Below are 13,769 nucleotides of genomic sequence, written 5' to 3'. Positions count from 1 at the left end.
TACTGATGATATGACATTTTAGGCATTCATAGTAATGACAATCCTTATTGACAGAGCAAAAGGTGGTGGACCATTGAAATACACTTCTTTTTGTAACAGTAAAGACAAAAGTGCCTCATGGTAAAGACATAAACAGCTTAATACAAATTGTGTAAGTGGCACAATTTACACGTGTCGTTGAAATTTTGCGGATCCAAGTGCATAAATGATCCTAACTACTTATGAAGACCATTACACTACTGTGTTTGTACAATCATAATAACGGTAAAGACATGCAATGGTTCCGACACTTTCACAAATTCATACATATTCATTAATATCTCAAAAATAACACTAACTAAAATAACATTATTTTGCTGTCTGCTATTATGTGAATGCAAATCCTGGCACTTCAGCTCACAGATCCCTCTGGTGTGTTGCACCAAAATAAGGGGGCTTTCTCCAGTGGCATTAACGATAAAGACAGTTTGACTGACAAAGAAGGACCACTTGTAAAAGAACAAAAAAAAAAGGAACTCTGAAGACACTAAACATGCATTTGTGTTAGTTTTCATTGAAACGATATATTAAACAATAGGAAAAATATCCTACATATCCAAATGTGTCATTAGCATCTTCAAAAAACATGTTGCAAATCATGAAACTTCATTTCTTACACCTAACGGTAAAGACATTTTGGCATTAAAAGTTCGAAAAATATGACTTTAGAATATTTTTTATGACAAACAATTCCGATCTTTTAATGGATAACAACTGCCAATAATTCAAATACTCATATTAGTAAAATTTATTAATTTTCAAAAGGAAATGCAGTGGGCCATGTCTTACCGTTATTGATCAAATTATATGAAAATGACCCGTATGTTAAAATTCAGAGGCTTGTTATTCTATTAGCCATTGTTAGCATATTCCAGAGTTTGCTACTTGTTACAGTGAAAGAGGACCAAAATTTGTTCCGTGTTTTGCTATGCTGTATGTGCCCTGCGATTGGCTGGCAACCAGTTCAGGGTGTGCCCCGCCTCCTGCCCGATGATAGCTGGGATAGGCTCCAACACGCCCGCGACCCGCGTGAGGAGAAGCGGCTCAGAAAATGGATGGATGGATGGATGGAGGGTGTTAAATTTGTGCTGCTCGCAATCAGCCTTGCTTGGTAGGTACTGTCTTGCTTGTTGCCATTGGTCTAGGATTTCTCGTTCGCTTCCAGTTGGATTCATCTCGTAAATAGTTCTTGCTCCGGCCATCAAAGGGGACATCTGTCCCATTTGCTACAGAAACAGCCAGCGGCTCGTCAAGAAGGAGTGTATTGAAAGGCTGGATTTGGACCTTGGGGAGGATCTCTTCCATCCGTGCTCTCCCCACCAAGTCACTTGAGCACCCAAGTCGAGCAACATTTGCAGACGGACTTCATTAATAGCACGGGACCGTACTATATGTCGCATTCAATGAGCTTTGCTAACCACTTTCTTATCGGTTGATTCGTTTGACAGTGATGACTGTTTAAGACCAACTCGGGTCTTCTCAGCTCTCACTGGTGGCTGCTCCTGTCATGGGTGTGTGTTCTGGTTTTTGTTTTCCCCCTGTTTCATACACACCTGCTCCTGAGAGCATCTTCACCACCTGTGTCTCGTGCACCCTAATTACCCCTTGCATTTAACCTCGTGTCTCATTCTTTCTCGTCGCACCTTCTTGTCGCATTCCAGCATTCCTTGTTTCCACGTCACAGACTCACAGTAAGACCAGACCCTGTTCCGATTATCGACCTCGCCTTTTTGCCTCATGTTTTTGGATACTGTTGCCTTTTTTTGGATTGCCTGCGTGTGTACCGACCTATGCCCGTATATTAAACCTCTCTTTTTGAAACTGTCAATTTGTTTTGGAGTCATGCATTTTTGGGTCCTATCCTCTTTTCCGTTCATGACAGCTCCTCATCTCATATAGCGACCTGCGTCTACATAGACAGCCGATGAGAGTGTTGTCAGTGTTTAGCTGCTGTGCCCAGGTGTTTTAACCTTCCTGCCTCCTCGCCAGTAGACTGAGTCATTTCATATAGGATAAAAGTCATTGCCAAGCTGCAAGTCTGTGACCAGGGGTTTAAAGTAATATCAAATATTGTTTTTCCTCATTTGACCCTTGAGAAAGTGTGAGGAGAAAAGTGTCTTGAACATGCTTTTTATGGTAGCTAAACTCTGCACCAACAGTTGTGACTCTTTATACCCATTATTTTGAACAAAAACTGCCTCATATGTGTGTGCAGAGAAACCGTGTATGCTCATCAACAGTGAAGTCACTTTTGTCTGTTAACATCTCCCAGAATTCAATTCAATCAATTTAGACATTTTCACTTTGGGGTGTGCTCACTTGTTGCCAGCGGTGTGTTGAACTGTGTTGAGTTATTTTGACTCAATACATTGACTCTGTTTTGCAAGCTGTAGTACGGACTACTTCAAGTTTGTTAGGATGGAATATTTTCCACTTGAGAGAGGACAGTACATTCATATCTGCACTACTGTCACCCTCCAAGGACAAATCTACTTTTTAGCTGCAAACATGCACACATAATTTTGATTGATTTGCCAATGTCCAATGTTCTGACTAGTTCTTATCAACATTTGGAGTGGAGGAAAAATACTTTAGAAGGAAGAGGACAACATCGGGGCTGGCATTGCAACTGTTCTGTATCTACTCCTGTTTGAATTAAATGGCAAACTGTCCTTGAACACTTCGAGACTCATTTCACAACTATTAGACCTAAAGAGGAGGACTTTGTCCTGTAAAATGCCCAGTCCTAACACATCGTACAAACGTGTCATTTCTTCAGAGTTGTGTGAGGGGTGTATTGTACTCACTTTTGTGAGATACTGAAATATCAAGACCTTTGTGTGCGCTGTCCCAAAGGGTTTGGGAGAGTTGGTGGAATATTTATATTAAACTTTCATCAAACGGCTACACTATTGTTTTTCAGTACAATATTTCAATCTTGACTTGGGCCAAGGTACAGTATAGTAGTGGGAAATGAGTTGACAAGAAATAAAGACTAACACCACAGTTTTCCTTTATAAAACATCTTGCTAGACTTCAATATGCAACCATTTGTATTAACTCCAGACTGCATCACGTGATTATTTGATTGAATTGATTGTTGAGCATAATATAATTCCACATCTTATGCATAAGTTAAAAGTGAAAGACCCCGTTAAGGAACAATAAATGTCTTGTAAATTTGACACACCATGGAGAAGTGTTGTTAACACCCTTCCAAATTTGAATGATTAAAACATTGCCAGGTCTATAAAATGAGGCTTCAAAATCGTGAAAAATCAAGCCCTTCTTTCCATTCTCAAAAGCTGTTGGCATGTCTGCTGAGTTAAATGCACTGAAACCACACCCCACTCTATTGTCATAAATTAGTATTATTATTATTATCATAAATTAAGCACAAAAGCCAACTTACACTCATCGGTGGGGTCAATAATAATAATAGGTGGCATGGTGGGCGACTTAGTCTGTCTCACATTTCTGAGCACCAGGTTTCAAATCCCGGCCCCGCCTGCGTGGCTTTTCTCTGGGAACTCTGGTTTCCTCCCACATCCCAAAAACATGCGTGGTAGGTTAATTGAAGACTCCAAATTGCCTGTAGGTGTGAATGTGAGTGCGAATGGTTGTTTGTGTGTGCCCAGCGATTGGCCGTCGACCAGTTCGGGGTGTGCCCCGCCTCTTGCCCGAGGATGGCTGGGGTGGGCTCCAGCACGCCCGCGACCCTAGTGGGGATGAGCGGTACAGAAAACATAACATAATGTGACTGCAGTTTGGAATGCTTGCTAGGCACCCAAAGCTGACCGTATTCCTTTTTCACTTGGAAAGCCAAAAGAAAACTCTCGTCGCTGCCTGAACCATTTGCACAACCAAATGCAACACAATAAACCATCATGACATTGCTAAATCATAAGACAACAAATTTACAAGGACGGGAACAACAGCATGGAACAATAGCACACAATGCCGAATTAACAGGATGTTTGGCTCGTGTGATGTCACAGCGACGGAAAGAGACAAAGACCGGAAGGCGCTGGATGCAAAAAGCAGAATTTTATCCATTTAACTGCTGTATATCTGCTATATAATCACTTTGAAATGGCAGATGTGGTTTGTAAAGGGGTTCTAGAGTTATCAAGAAAACATTTAAAATCTTTGTCCTGTGACCTTTAAGCACAAGACCATTACTGGACACAATGTAGGATAAGCAAGAAAGTGTGTCTGTTTAAACTGTTGTAACAAGGGTCAAATGCAGACAAAAATCATGTGAGTTCGACGTCATCTTTGATATTCTAAATGGGTTGAAGTCATCTGGATTTTTCTGGGAATGTTAATTTTCATACTGAAAATATATTGACTTCCCAGAAGTACGTATGTTATTGAGTTAGGCGATATTGCTCTCTAGCCACACTCTGATCTCATTCTCATTCATCTGGATCCATTTAATGTTATTTCTGACTCTCTCCAGTGCCTGCTGCCTTGGCATCTTCCCAGCACCAGCAATGGGATTCAGACTGAAGAAGTGCTCCATCTGCAAGAGCAGCACAAAGCATCACGTTAAACATTCTGTCCCCTTGTTAACCACCAGACAGTGCATATCTTGGTAGACAATATGACAATGTTTCTGTGTATCAAAAATGAGATTTTCAATAAGTGTTTTAGAAGATAACTGTAGCACTATCAGATGTCCATCTTACAAAGCCAAACATATCATACAGTATTTGATAAAATAGTTTTTGAGTCCTCTACAGATATATCATGAGTGTATTTGCTTTTCCTGAAAAGCCTGGTGTATTGCATTGGATACATGCATTGCACAGATAATCAACAAGAGGGGAGTATTTTGTGGTTAAAAAAAAAAAAAAAGATAAATGGACTGCACTTATATAGAGCTTTATCTACACTATCACAGTGCCCAAAGTGCTTTACAAAGCCTCACATTCACCCTTTCACACACCAATAGGCAGCTGCTGACAGGCCCACTGGGAGCAAATTAGGGTTCAGTGTCTTGCCCTAGGACACTACGACAGCCGTGGGTTGCCGACCCCCGATCTAAACTAATAAAATTCTGAAATTACATATTTTTGTACATTACCAGCAAAAATATGGTATGCAACTTGCTGACTGATCACTAGTTAGGTGTTGCTATGGTACACTATATTGCCAAAAGTATTCGCTCACCCATCCAAATAATCAGAATCAGGTTTTCCAGTCATTTTCATGGCCACAGGTGTATAAAATCAAGCACCTATGCATGCAGAATGTTTTTACAAACATTTGTGAAAGAATGGGTTGCTCTCAGGAGCTCAGTGACTTCCAGCGTGGAACTGTGAAAGGATGTCACCTGTGCAACAAGGACAGTTGTGAAATTTCAGCTCCCAATTCTCTCCTATATATTCCACAGTTGACTGTCAGCTCTATTACAAATGGTAAATGGACTGCACTTATATAGCACTTTATATACAACATCACAGTGCCCAAAACCACACATTCACCCATTCACCCACTCACACACTCTCACACACACACACACAAGGACACTTCGACATGCGGGTGGTCGTAGCTAGGATTTGAACCCGGGACCCTTCGGTCATTAGACAACCTGCTCTACCTACAGAGCCACAGTTGCCCATAAGGACATGGAAGCATTTGGGAACAACAGCAACTCAGCTACAAAGTGGAATTCCACGTAAACTGATGGCGTGGGGTCAGCGGATGCTGAGGTGCATACTGCTAAGAGGTCGGCAACTTTCTGCTGAGTTAATCTGGGTTTGGCGGTTGCCAGGAGAACGGTACTTGTCTGACTGCATTGTGCCAAGTGTAAAGTTTGGCGGAGGGGGGGATTATGGTGTGGGGTTGTCTTTCAGGAACCCTTAGTTCCAGTGAAAGGAAATCTGAATGCTTCAGCATGCCAAGAGAGTTTCGACAATTCCATGCTCCCAACTTTGTGGGAACAGTTTGGAGATAGCCCCTTCCACTTTCAACATGACTGTGCACCAGTGCACAAAGCAAGGTCCATAAAGATATGGATGACAGAGTCTGGTGTGGATGAACTTCACTGGCCTGCTCAAAGTCCTGATCTCAACTCGATAGAAATTCTTCTTCTTTTCCTTTCGGCGTGTCCCGTTAAGGGTCGCCACAGCGCGTCATCCTTTTCATGTAAGCCTATCTCCTGCATCCTCCTCTCGAACACCAACTGCCATCATGTCTTCCCTCACGACATCCATCAACCTTCTCTTTGGTCTTCCTCTAGCTCTTGCCTGGCAGCTCCATCCTTATACCAATATACTCACTATCTCTCCTCTGGACCTGTCCAAACCATCAAAGTCTGCCCTCTCTAACTTTGTCTCCAAAACATCGAACCTTGGCTGTCCCTCTGATGAGCTCATTTCCAATTTTATCCAACCTGGTCACTCCGAGAGCGAACCTCAACGTCTTCATTTCCGCCACCTCCAGCTCTGCTTTGTGTTGTCTCTTCAGTGCCACTGTCTCTAATCCGTACATCATGGCTGGCCTAACCACTGTTTTATAAACTTTGCCCTTCATCCTAGCAGAGACTCTTCTGTCACATAACACACCTGACACCTTCCTCCACCCGTTCCAACCAGCTTGGACCCGTTTCTTCACTTCCTGACCACACTCACCATTGCTCTGGATGGTTGACCCCAAGTATTTAAAGTCCTCCACCCTTGCTATCTCTTCTCCCTGTAGCCTCACTCTTCCCCCACCACCCCTCTCATTCATGCACATATATTCTGTCTTACTTCAGCTAATCTTCATTCCTCTTCTTTCCAGTGCATGCTTCCATCTTTCTAACTGTTCCTCCAGCTGCTCCCTGCTTTCACTGCAGATCACAATGTTATCTGCAAACATCATGGTCCACGGGGATTCCAGTCTAACCTCATCTGTCAGCTTATCCATCACCACTGCAAAAAGGAAGGGGCTCAGGGCTGATGCCTGATGCAGTCCCACGTCCACCTTAAATTCGTCTGTCACACCTACAGCACACCTCACCGCTGTTCTCCTGCCCTCGTACATGTCCTGTATTATTCTAACATACTTCTCTGTCACTCCAGACTTCCACATGCAGTACCACAGTTCCTCTCTGGGTACTCTGTCATAGGCTTTCTCTAGATCTACAAAGACACAATGTAGCTCCTTCTGACCTTCTCTGTACTGTTCCATCAACATCCCCAAGGGAAATAATGCATCTGTGGTACTCTTTCTAGGCATGAAACCATACTGTTGCTCGCAAATACTCACTTCTGTCCTGAGTCTAGCCTCCACTACTCTTTTCCATGACTTCATTGTGTGGCTCATCAACTTTAATCCTCTATAGTTACCACAACGCTGCATATCACTCTTCTTGGGTACCAGCACACCTTTCCTCCATTCCTCAGGCATCTTCTCACGCACTAGAATTCTATTGAACAAGCTGGTCAAAAACTCCACAGCCACCTCTCCTAGATGCTTCCATACCTCCACAGGAATGTCATCAGGACCAACTGCCTTTCCATTTTTCATCCTCTTTAATGCCTTTCTAACTTCCCCCTTACTAATCATTGCTACTTCCGGGTCCACCACACTTGCCTCTTCTACTCTCCCTTCTCTCTCATTTTCCTCATTCATCAACTCCTTGAAGTATTCTTTCCATATAGCTAGCACACTGCTGGCACCAGACAACATATTCCCATCTCTATCCTTCATCACCCTAACCTGCTGCACATCCTTCCCATCTCTATCCCTCTGTCTGGCCAGCCTGTATAGATCCTTTTCTCCTTCTTTAGTGTCAAACCTGCCATACATGTCATCCTATGCCTCTTGTTTGGCCTTTGCCACCTCTACCTTTGCCCTGTGTCGCATCTCAATGTATTGCTTTCGCCTCTCCTCGGTCCTCTCAGTGTCCCACTTCTTCTTAGCTAACCTTTTTCCTTGTATGATTTCCTGTACTGTGAGGTTCCACCACCAAGTCTTCTTCTCTTCTTTCCTGCCAGAAGATACACCAAGTACTCTCCTGCCTGCCTCTCTGATCACCTTGGCTGCAGTGGTCCAGTCTTCTGGAAGCTCCTCCCGTCCACGGAGAGCCTGTATCACCTCTTCCCGTAAAGCTGCACAACACTCGTCCTGTCTCAGCTTCCACCACATGGTTCTCTTCTCTGCCTTTGTCTTCCTAATCTTCCTCCCCACCACCAGAGTCATCTTACACACCACCATCCTATGCTGTCTAGCCACACTCTCCCCTACCACTACCTTACAGTCGGTAACCTCCTTCAGATTACATCGTCTGCACAAGATGTTATCCACCTGCGTGCTTCTACCTCCGCTCTTGTAGGTCACCCTATATTTGTGCCTCTTTTGGAAAAAAGTGTTCACTACAGCCATTTGCATCCTTGTTGTAAAGTCCACCACCATCTGTCCCTCCAAGTTCCTCTCCTGGATGCCGTACTTACCCATCACTTCTTCATCACCCCTATTACCTTCACCAACATGTCCATTACAATCTGCACCAATTAAGACTCTCTCTCTGTCTGGGATGCTCAAAACTACTTCGTCTAGCTCCTTCCAGAATTTCTCTTTCACCTTTAGGTCACATCCTACCTGTGGGGCATAGCCACTAATCACATTACACATAACAACCTCAATTTCAAATTTCAGCCTCATCACTCGATCTGATACTCTTTTCACCTCCAAGACATTCTTAGCCAACTCTTCTTTTAAAATAACCCCGATTCCATTTCTCTTCCCATCTACACCATGGTAAAATAATTTAAACCCTGCCCCTAAACTTCTTGCCCCTTACTGCCTTTCCACCTGGTCTCCTGGACACACAATATATCAACCTTTCTCCTAATCATCATGTCAACCAATCATCATGTCAACCAACTCCCGAGATTTTCCTGTCATAGTCCCAACATTCAAAGTCCCCACATTCAGTTCTAGGCTCTGTGCTTTCCTCTTCTCTTTCTGCCGAAGAACCTGCTTTCCACCTCGTCTTCTTCTTTGACTTTGACCCACACTAGCTGAATTTCCAACGGTGCCCCGCAGGTTGACGGCGCCGGTGGCGGACGTTGTTAACCCGGGCCAAGACCGATCCGGTATGGAATTCTTTGGATGAACGCTCATATTTATTTGGCAAAGTTTTAAGCCGCATGCCCTTCCTGACGCAACCCTCTGCATTTATCCGGGCTTGGGACCGGCCTACAGTTTGCACTGACTTGTGCCCCCCATAGGGCTGCATTCTCAACCCGATAGAACACCTTTGGGATTAATTAGAACAGAGACTGACAGCCAGGCCTACTCATCCAGCTCAACGTGTGAAATGCGCTTCTGGGTGAATGGTCAAAAATTTGCATAAACATACTCCTAAACGTTGTGGACAGCTTTCCCAGAAGAGTTGAAGCTGTTATACAGTAGCTGCAAAGGGTGGATCGACATCATACTGAATCCTAAGGATTACGAATGAGATGCCACTTAAATTCCTATGTGAGTCAAGACAGTTGAGCGAAGGCTTTTTGCAATATAGTGTATTTGCTAGTAAATTCCTTTATTTTTCAGATTTTCACAAATATCACAAATGACAGTGACAATAAAGTTAGATTCTACTGTTGTGTAGCACTTTTCTAGCTTGAAGGTGCTCAACGCATTGTTATGCAGTCACCTCAGTCTTCCAGTCACACAAGGATTACTGGAATATAGTTATGATTGTACAGTAACCCACCGATAGCAATTGAGGGTTCAGTTTCTTGCTCAAGGATGCTTCAACAGTCACCAGGGAGCTGGGGACCAAACCCACAACCTTTGGTTTTAGAAATGATGCTGCCCCATAAGCAAATGATGCCTTTGAAATCATTGTGGTTGTCACTTTGATACAGCCCAAGGTTTAAAGAACTTTGACAAAATGGAAAACAAAAACTCTGTCAACTGTCTGGCTAAAAGCACTGTTGCTGTATTTCTTTTCTATACTTACATCCATCCATCCATTTTCTGAGCCGCTTCTCCTCACTAGGGTCGCGGGCGTGCTGGAGCCTATCCCAGCTGTCATCGGGCAGGAGGCGGGGTACACCCTGAACTGGTTGCCAGCCAATCGCAGGGCACATCGAAACAAACAACCATTCGCACCCACAGTCATGCCTACGGGCAATTTAGAGTCTCCAATTAATGCATGTTTTTGGGATGTGGGAGGAAACCGGAGTGCCCGGAGAAAACCCACGCAGGCACGGGGAGAACATGCAAACTCCACACAGGCGGGGACGGGGATTGAACCCCGCACCTCAGAACTGTGAGGCTGACGCTCTAACCAGTCGGCCACCGTGCCGCCTCTATACTTACAGTTATCAACAATTATGAAAATTGTGAATTAGGTTGGATAGACTATTCCTAACCTTCCACAGTTGTAGCTCTGTGTTGTAGCTGGTTGAGATTTGACTCAAAAGGCGACCAAGGTTCCGATCATTGATAGTGTATCTGGAAAAGAAAATTAATTCATCAATAATCAACAGAATACAGGAAGATAAAAGCATCACTCATGTGCGCACGGGTGCTTGTCTGATAACAATGGTGTTGCCTGAAGTGCAGTGTATTCTGTGCTGTGCAATAAAATATAAGACGTCATCACGTGATCATTGGCGTCTTGTTTGGAACAGCACCTTTCAATGGAAAGGGATGCCACTACAAATTAGCATTTTGCCTTAATTCTTTTTATGGAACAGTGAATGTTACCGTTATCAACACTGACTTCCTTGGCTGCATAGGAAAGTCATTTAACAGCTTTACTCTTTATGAGTTAAGACAATTCAATTGCAGTGGTAGTGTGCATTGTTACTGTTTCACAGTCTTCGATCGTTATCCATTAAAGATTTACTGATCCTGCATGACAGTTATTTAGTTTTCAAATTTTTGTTATGTACCATATTGTTATGTTAGAGTATAAATCTCACTTTAGTGCTTATCAGAAAATCATTGTTATCTTTTACTGACAACTCTAGTCACATCCTAGCCATTCACACCTACAGGCAATTTAAAGTTTTCAATTAACCTACTGTGCATGTTTTTGGGATGTGGGAGGAACCCGGAGTACCCATGCAGGCATGGGGAGAACATGTAAACTCAAAACAGGCAAGGCTGGATTTGAAACCGGGTCCTCAGAACTGTGAGGTAGATGTGCTAACCAGTTATTTTTTCTTCATGACTGGTGTCTTTGGACAAAAGTTAAATACTAATTTATTTATACAAATATGATATGTTCTACGTAAACATGAGCGAAGCCTAAGAATCAGATACTGTCAACTTTTGTAGCTCTTGAATCAGAATCATCTTTATTTACCAAGTATGTCCAAAAACACACAAGGAATTTGTCTCCGGGAGTTGGAGTCGCTCTAGTACGACAACAGACAGTCAATTTACAGAACACTTTGCAGACAGAAAGACATTGACAAAAAAACAGTCACTGAGCAGTAAAGGGTTGCTAGTTATCTGGTAATGCCGGTACATTATAATTTTTTTTTTTGTTGACAATTGTACAAAAAGATGCAGAGTCCTCTAGCACTAAGAGCAGTTCGAATGACTAATATTGCAATAGTCCGGTGCAATGACCATTGTGCAAAGGGCGCCGAGATTTCAAGGAGTGTATGCGGTTTAAAGTGACGAGTCATGCGATAATCTGGGACAATGTTGGTTGCGCAAATGTTGCAGGTACTCCTCAATCAGTGTGCAAATGGAGCAGATGCTACCCTGGCATGAGTGGCCAGTATTGGTCAACAACAGATATGCAAATAGTGCAGCATGGCAAGACAACTACAGTGAGTGCACGAGTAATACATAATTGGCCCCACAGAAATGTGACAACGAACTCAAGTCAAAAAATTGCCAGCATGTTGTAATGGAATTGTAGGTCAGGTGTTTAAGAGGTTGATCGCAAGAGGGAAGAAGCTGTTGGAATGTCTGCTAGTTCTAGTTTGCATTGATCGGTAGCGCCTACCTGAGGGAAGGAGCTGGAAGAGCTGGTGACCGGGGTGCGCAAACTTCAGGAGTTTGACAGTCGGGTGCGCTGAGGTGCAGTCGTTCGTGTAGAGAGAGAAGAGCAGCGGAGAGAGGACACAACCTTGGGGCGCCCCAGTGCTGATGCTGCATGTGGATGAGGTAGCCTCCCCCATCCAATCAACAATCAACATTGGCCCAGATTATCGCACGACTCGTCACTTTAAACGGCATACACTTGAAGTCTCGGGGCCCTTTGCACAATGGTCATTGCACCGGACTATTGCAATATTAGTCATTCAAAGTGCTCTCAGTGCTAGAGGACTCTGCATCTTTTTGCACAATTGTCAAAAAATAAATAAATAAATGTACCGGCATTACCAGACAAGTAGCAACCTTTGCTAGTTGCTCAGTGACTGTTTTTTTTTTTTTTTTTTGTCAATGTCTTTATGTCTCTAAAGTGTTCTCTGTCAATTGACTGTCTGTTGTCGTACTAGAGCGGCTCCAATTACCGGAGACAAATTCCTTGTGTGTTTTTTTTGGACATACTTGGCAAATAAACATGATTCTGATTCTGATTCTGATTACAGATCATCTCACTGTTCTGGCTATGATTATGAACATATCAAGCATTTGGGTCACCATTAATAATCATGTGTTATATCTGAAGGTAGCGGAAGTGGGTGGGATTCATTGAATTAGCTAATTTACTATGATTATTTTTATTAATATTATCCATCCATCCATCCATCCATCCAGAGGCAGGGTACACACTGAAGTGGTCGTGAGTCAATCGCAGGGCACACATAGACAAACAACCATTCACATTCACACCTACAGGCAATTTAGAGTCGTCAATTAACCTACTACTTTGGAATGAGGGAGGCGCTGTGTGTGCAGGTACATGCTGCGCTGCTGCACTGGGGGCTCCATGCTGGTGGTCTGTGTCCCCAACCCTATGGTAGGGCCTAGGTGCAGATGGCTCCTTGAGATCACAGTTCCTAACCTGGATACTCTGTGCCCAACCTCAGGTTTCTTAGGTCATTTCGGTATTGTGTTTTTAACAAGTATGCGTGTGTCTATCTCTGTCCTTGTGGACAAGTTGTTGGAGGGTTCATTTGAATTCATGTAAAGCACTTTGGGTTGCATTGTATGTATGAAAAGTGCTGTACAAATAAAGTTTGATTGGTTGATTATAGTACAGTAACTCTTAGCAATCTGTAAGGGAAACTAATGCACCCTAAACAAATTATTTACTTTTTAATTGTGTGTTTATTTTTGCCCATTGTCAATCACAGAAATGTAATCAAATAAGCTTTAGCTCACCCGCAATGAGGATAAGCAGTCTAAAAAAATGGATGGATGGATGCCCGGATGGATGGATGGACGGACGGACAGATAGATGGACGGCTGGATGGATGGATGGATTTTCATACATGACAGTTGTGTCGCTCACCTGCAATGGGGATAAGCAGTCTAACAAAATGGATGGATGGATGGATGGATGGATGGATGGATTTTCACACATGACAGTTGTGTCGCACTGACCTGTTAACCAGGTATTCCCAGTTGAGTGTGGTCCAGTCCCAGGCCATGGTCTGACCCATCGGGTTGTAGGACACATATCTCACCAAAGCGAACAGATCTTGGGTTCTCACCACATTCTTATCTTTAGAGGCTTCGAGGAGCCTGTTTGCCAAAGTAGATTTTTTAGTATCTGATTTTAACTGTACACATTACACACAAGCGATTCTTGATTC

At 43.2% G+C, this 13,769-nt stretch overlaps 1 protein-coding gene across 4 annotated transcripts in view; it reads right to left on the bottom strand.

The window, feature by feature from the left end:
- Window positions 1-3,035: 3,035 nt before the first annotated feature.
- enpep (glutamyl aminopeptidase) overlaps window positions 3,036-13,769 on the bottom strand; it is a 38,761-nt gene continuing 28,027 nt past the window's right edge. For 2 of the 4 annotated variants that reach the window (XM_061795319.1, XM_061795320.1), the window contains 3 exons: window positions 13,558-13,698; window positions 10,416-10,497; window positions 3,036-4,564 (listed from right to left, as the gene is read on the bottom strand). In XM_061795319.1, coding sequence (XP_061651303.1) covers window positions 4,418-4,564; window positions 10,416-10,497; window positions 13,558-13,698 — 370 coding nt within the window. In that variant the 3' untranslated portion in view covers window positions 3,036-4,417. Of the gene's footprint in view, window positions 4,565-10,415; window positions 10,498-13,335; window positions 13,486-13,557; window positions 13,699-13,769 lie in introns of all 4 variants that reach the window. The other 2 variants (XR_009791515.1, XR_009791516.1) reach the window with 2 other exon arrangements.

The sequence above is a fragment of the Phyllopteryx taeniolatus genome, chromosome 13 (genome assembly GCF_024500385.1).
Source record: "Phyllopteryx taeniolatus isolate TA_2022b chromosome 13, UOR_Ptae_1.2, whole genome shotgun sequence".
NCBI classification, from domain to species: domain Eukaryota; kingdom Metazoa; phylum Chordata; class Actinopteri; order Syngnathiformes; family Syngnathidae; genus Phyllopteryx; species Phyllopteryx taeniolatus.
The sequence above is the reverse complement of the archived record's forward strand: the minus strand, read 5'-3'. Positions and strand labels throughout refer to the sequence as shown.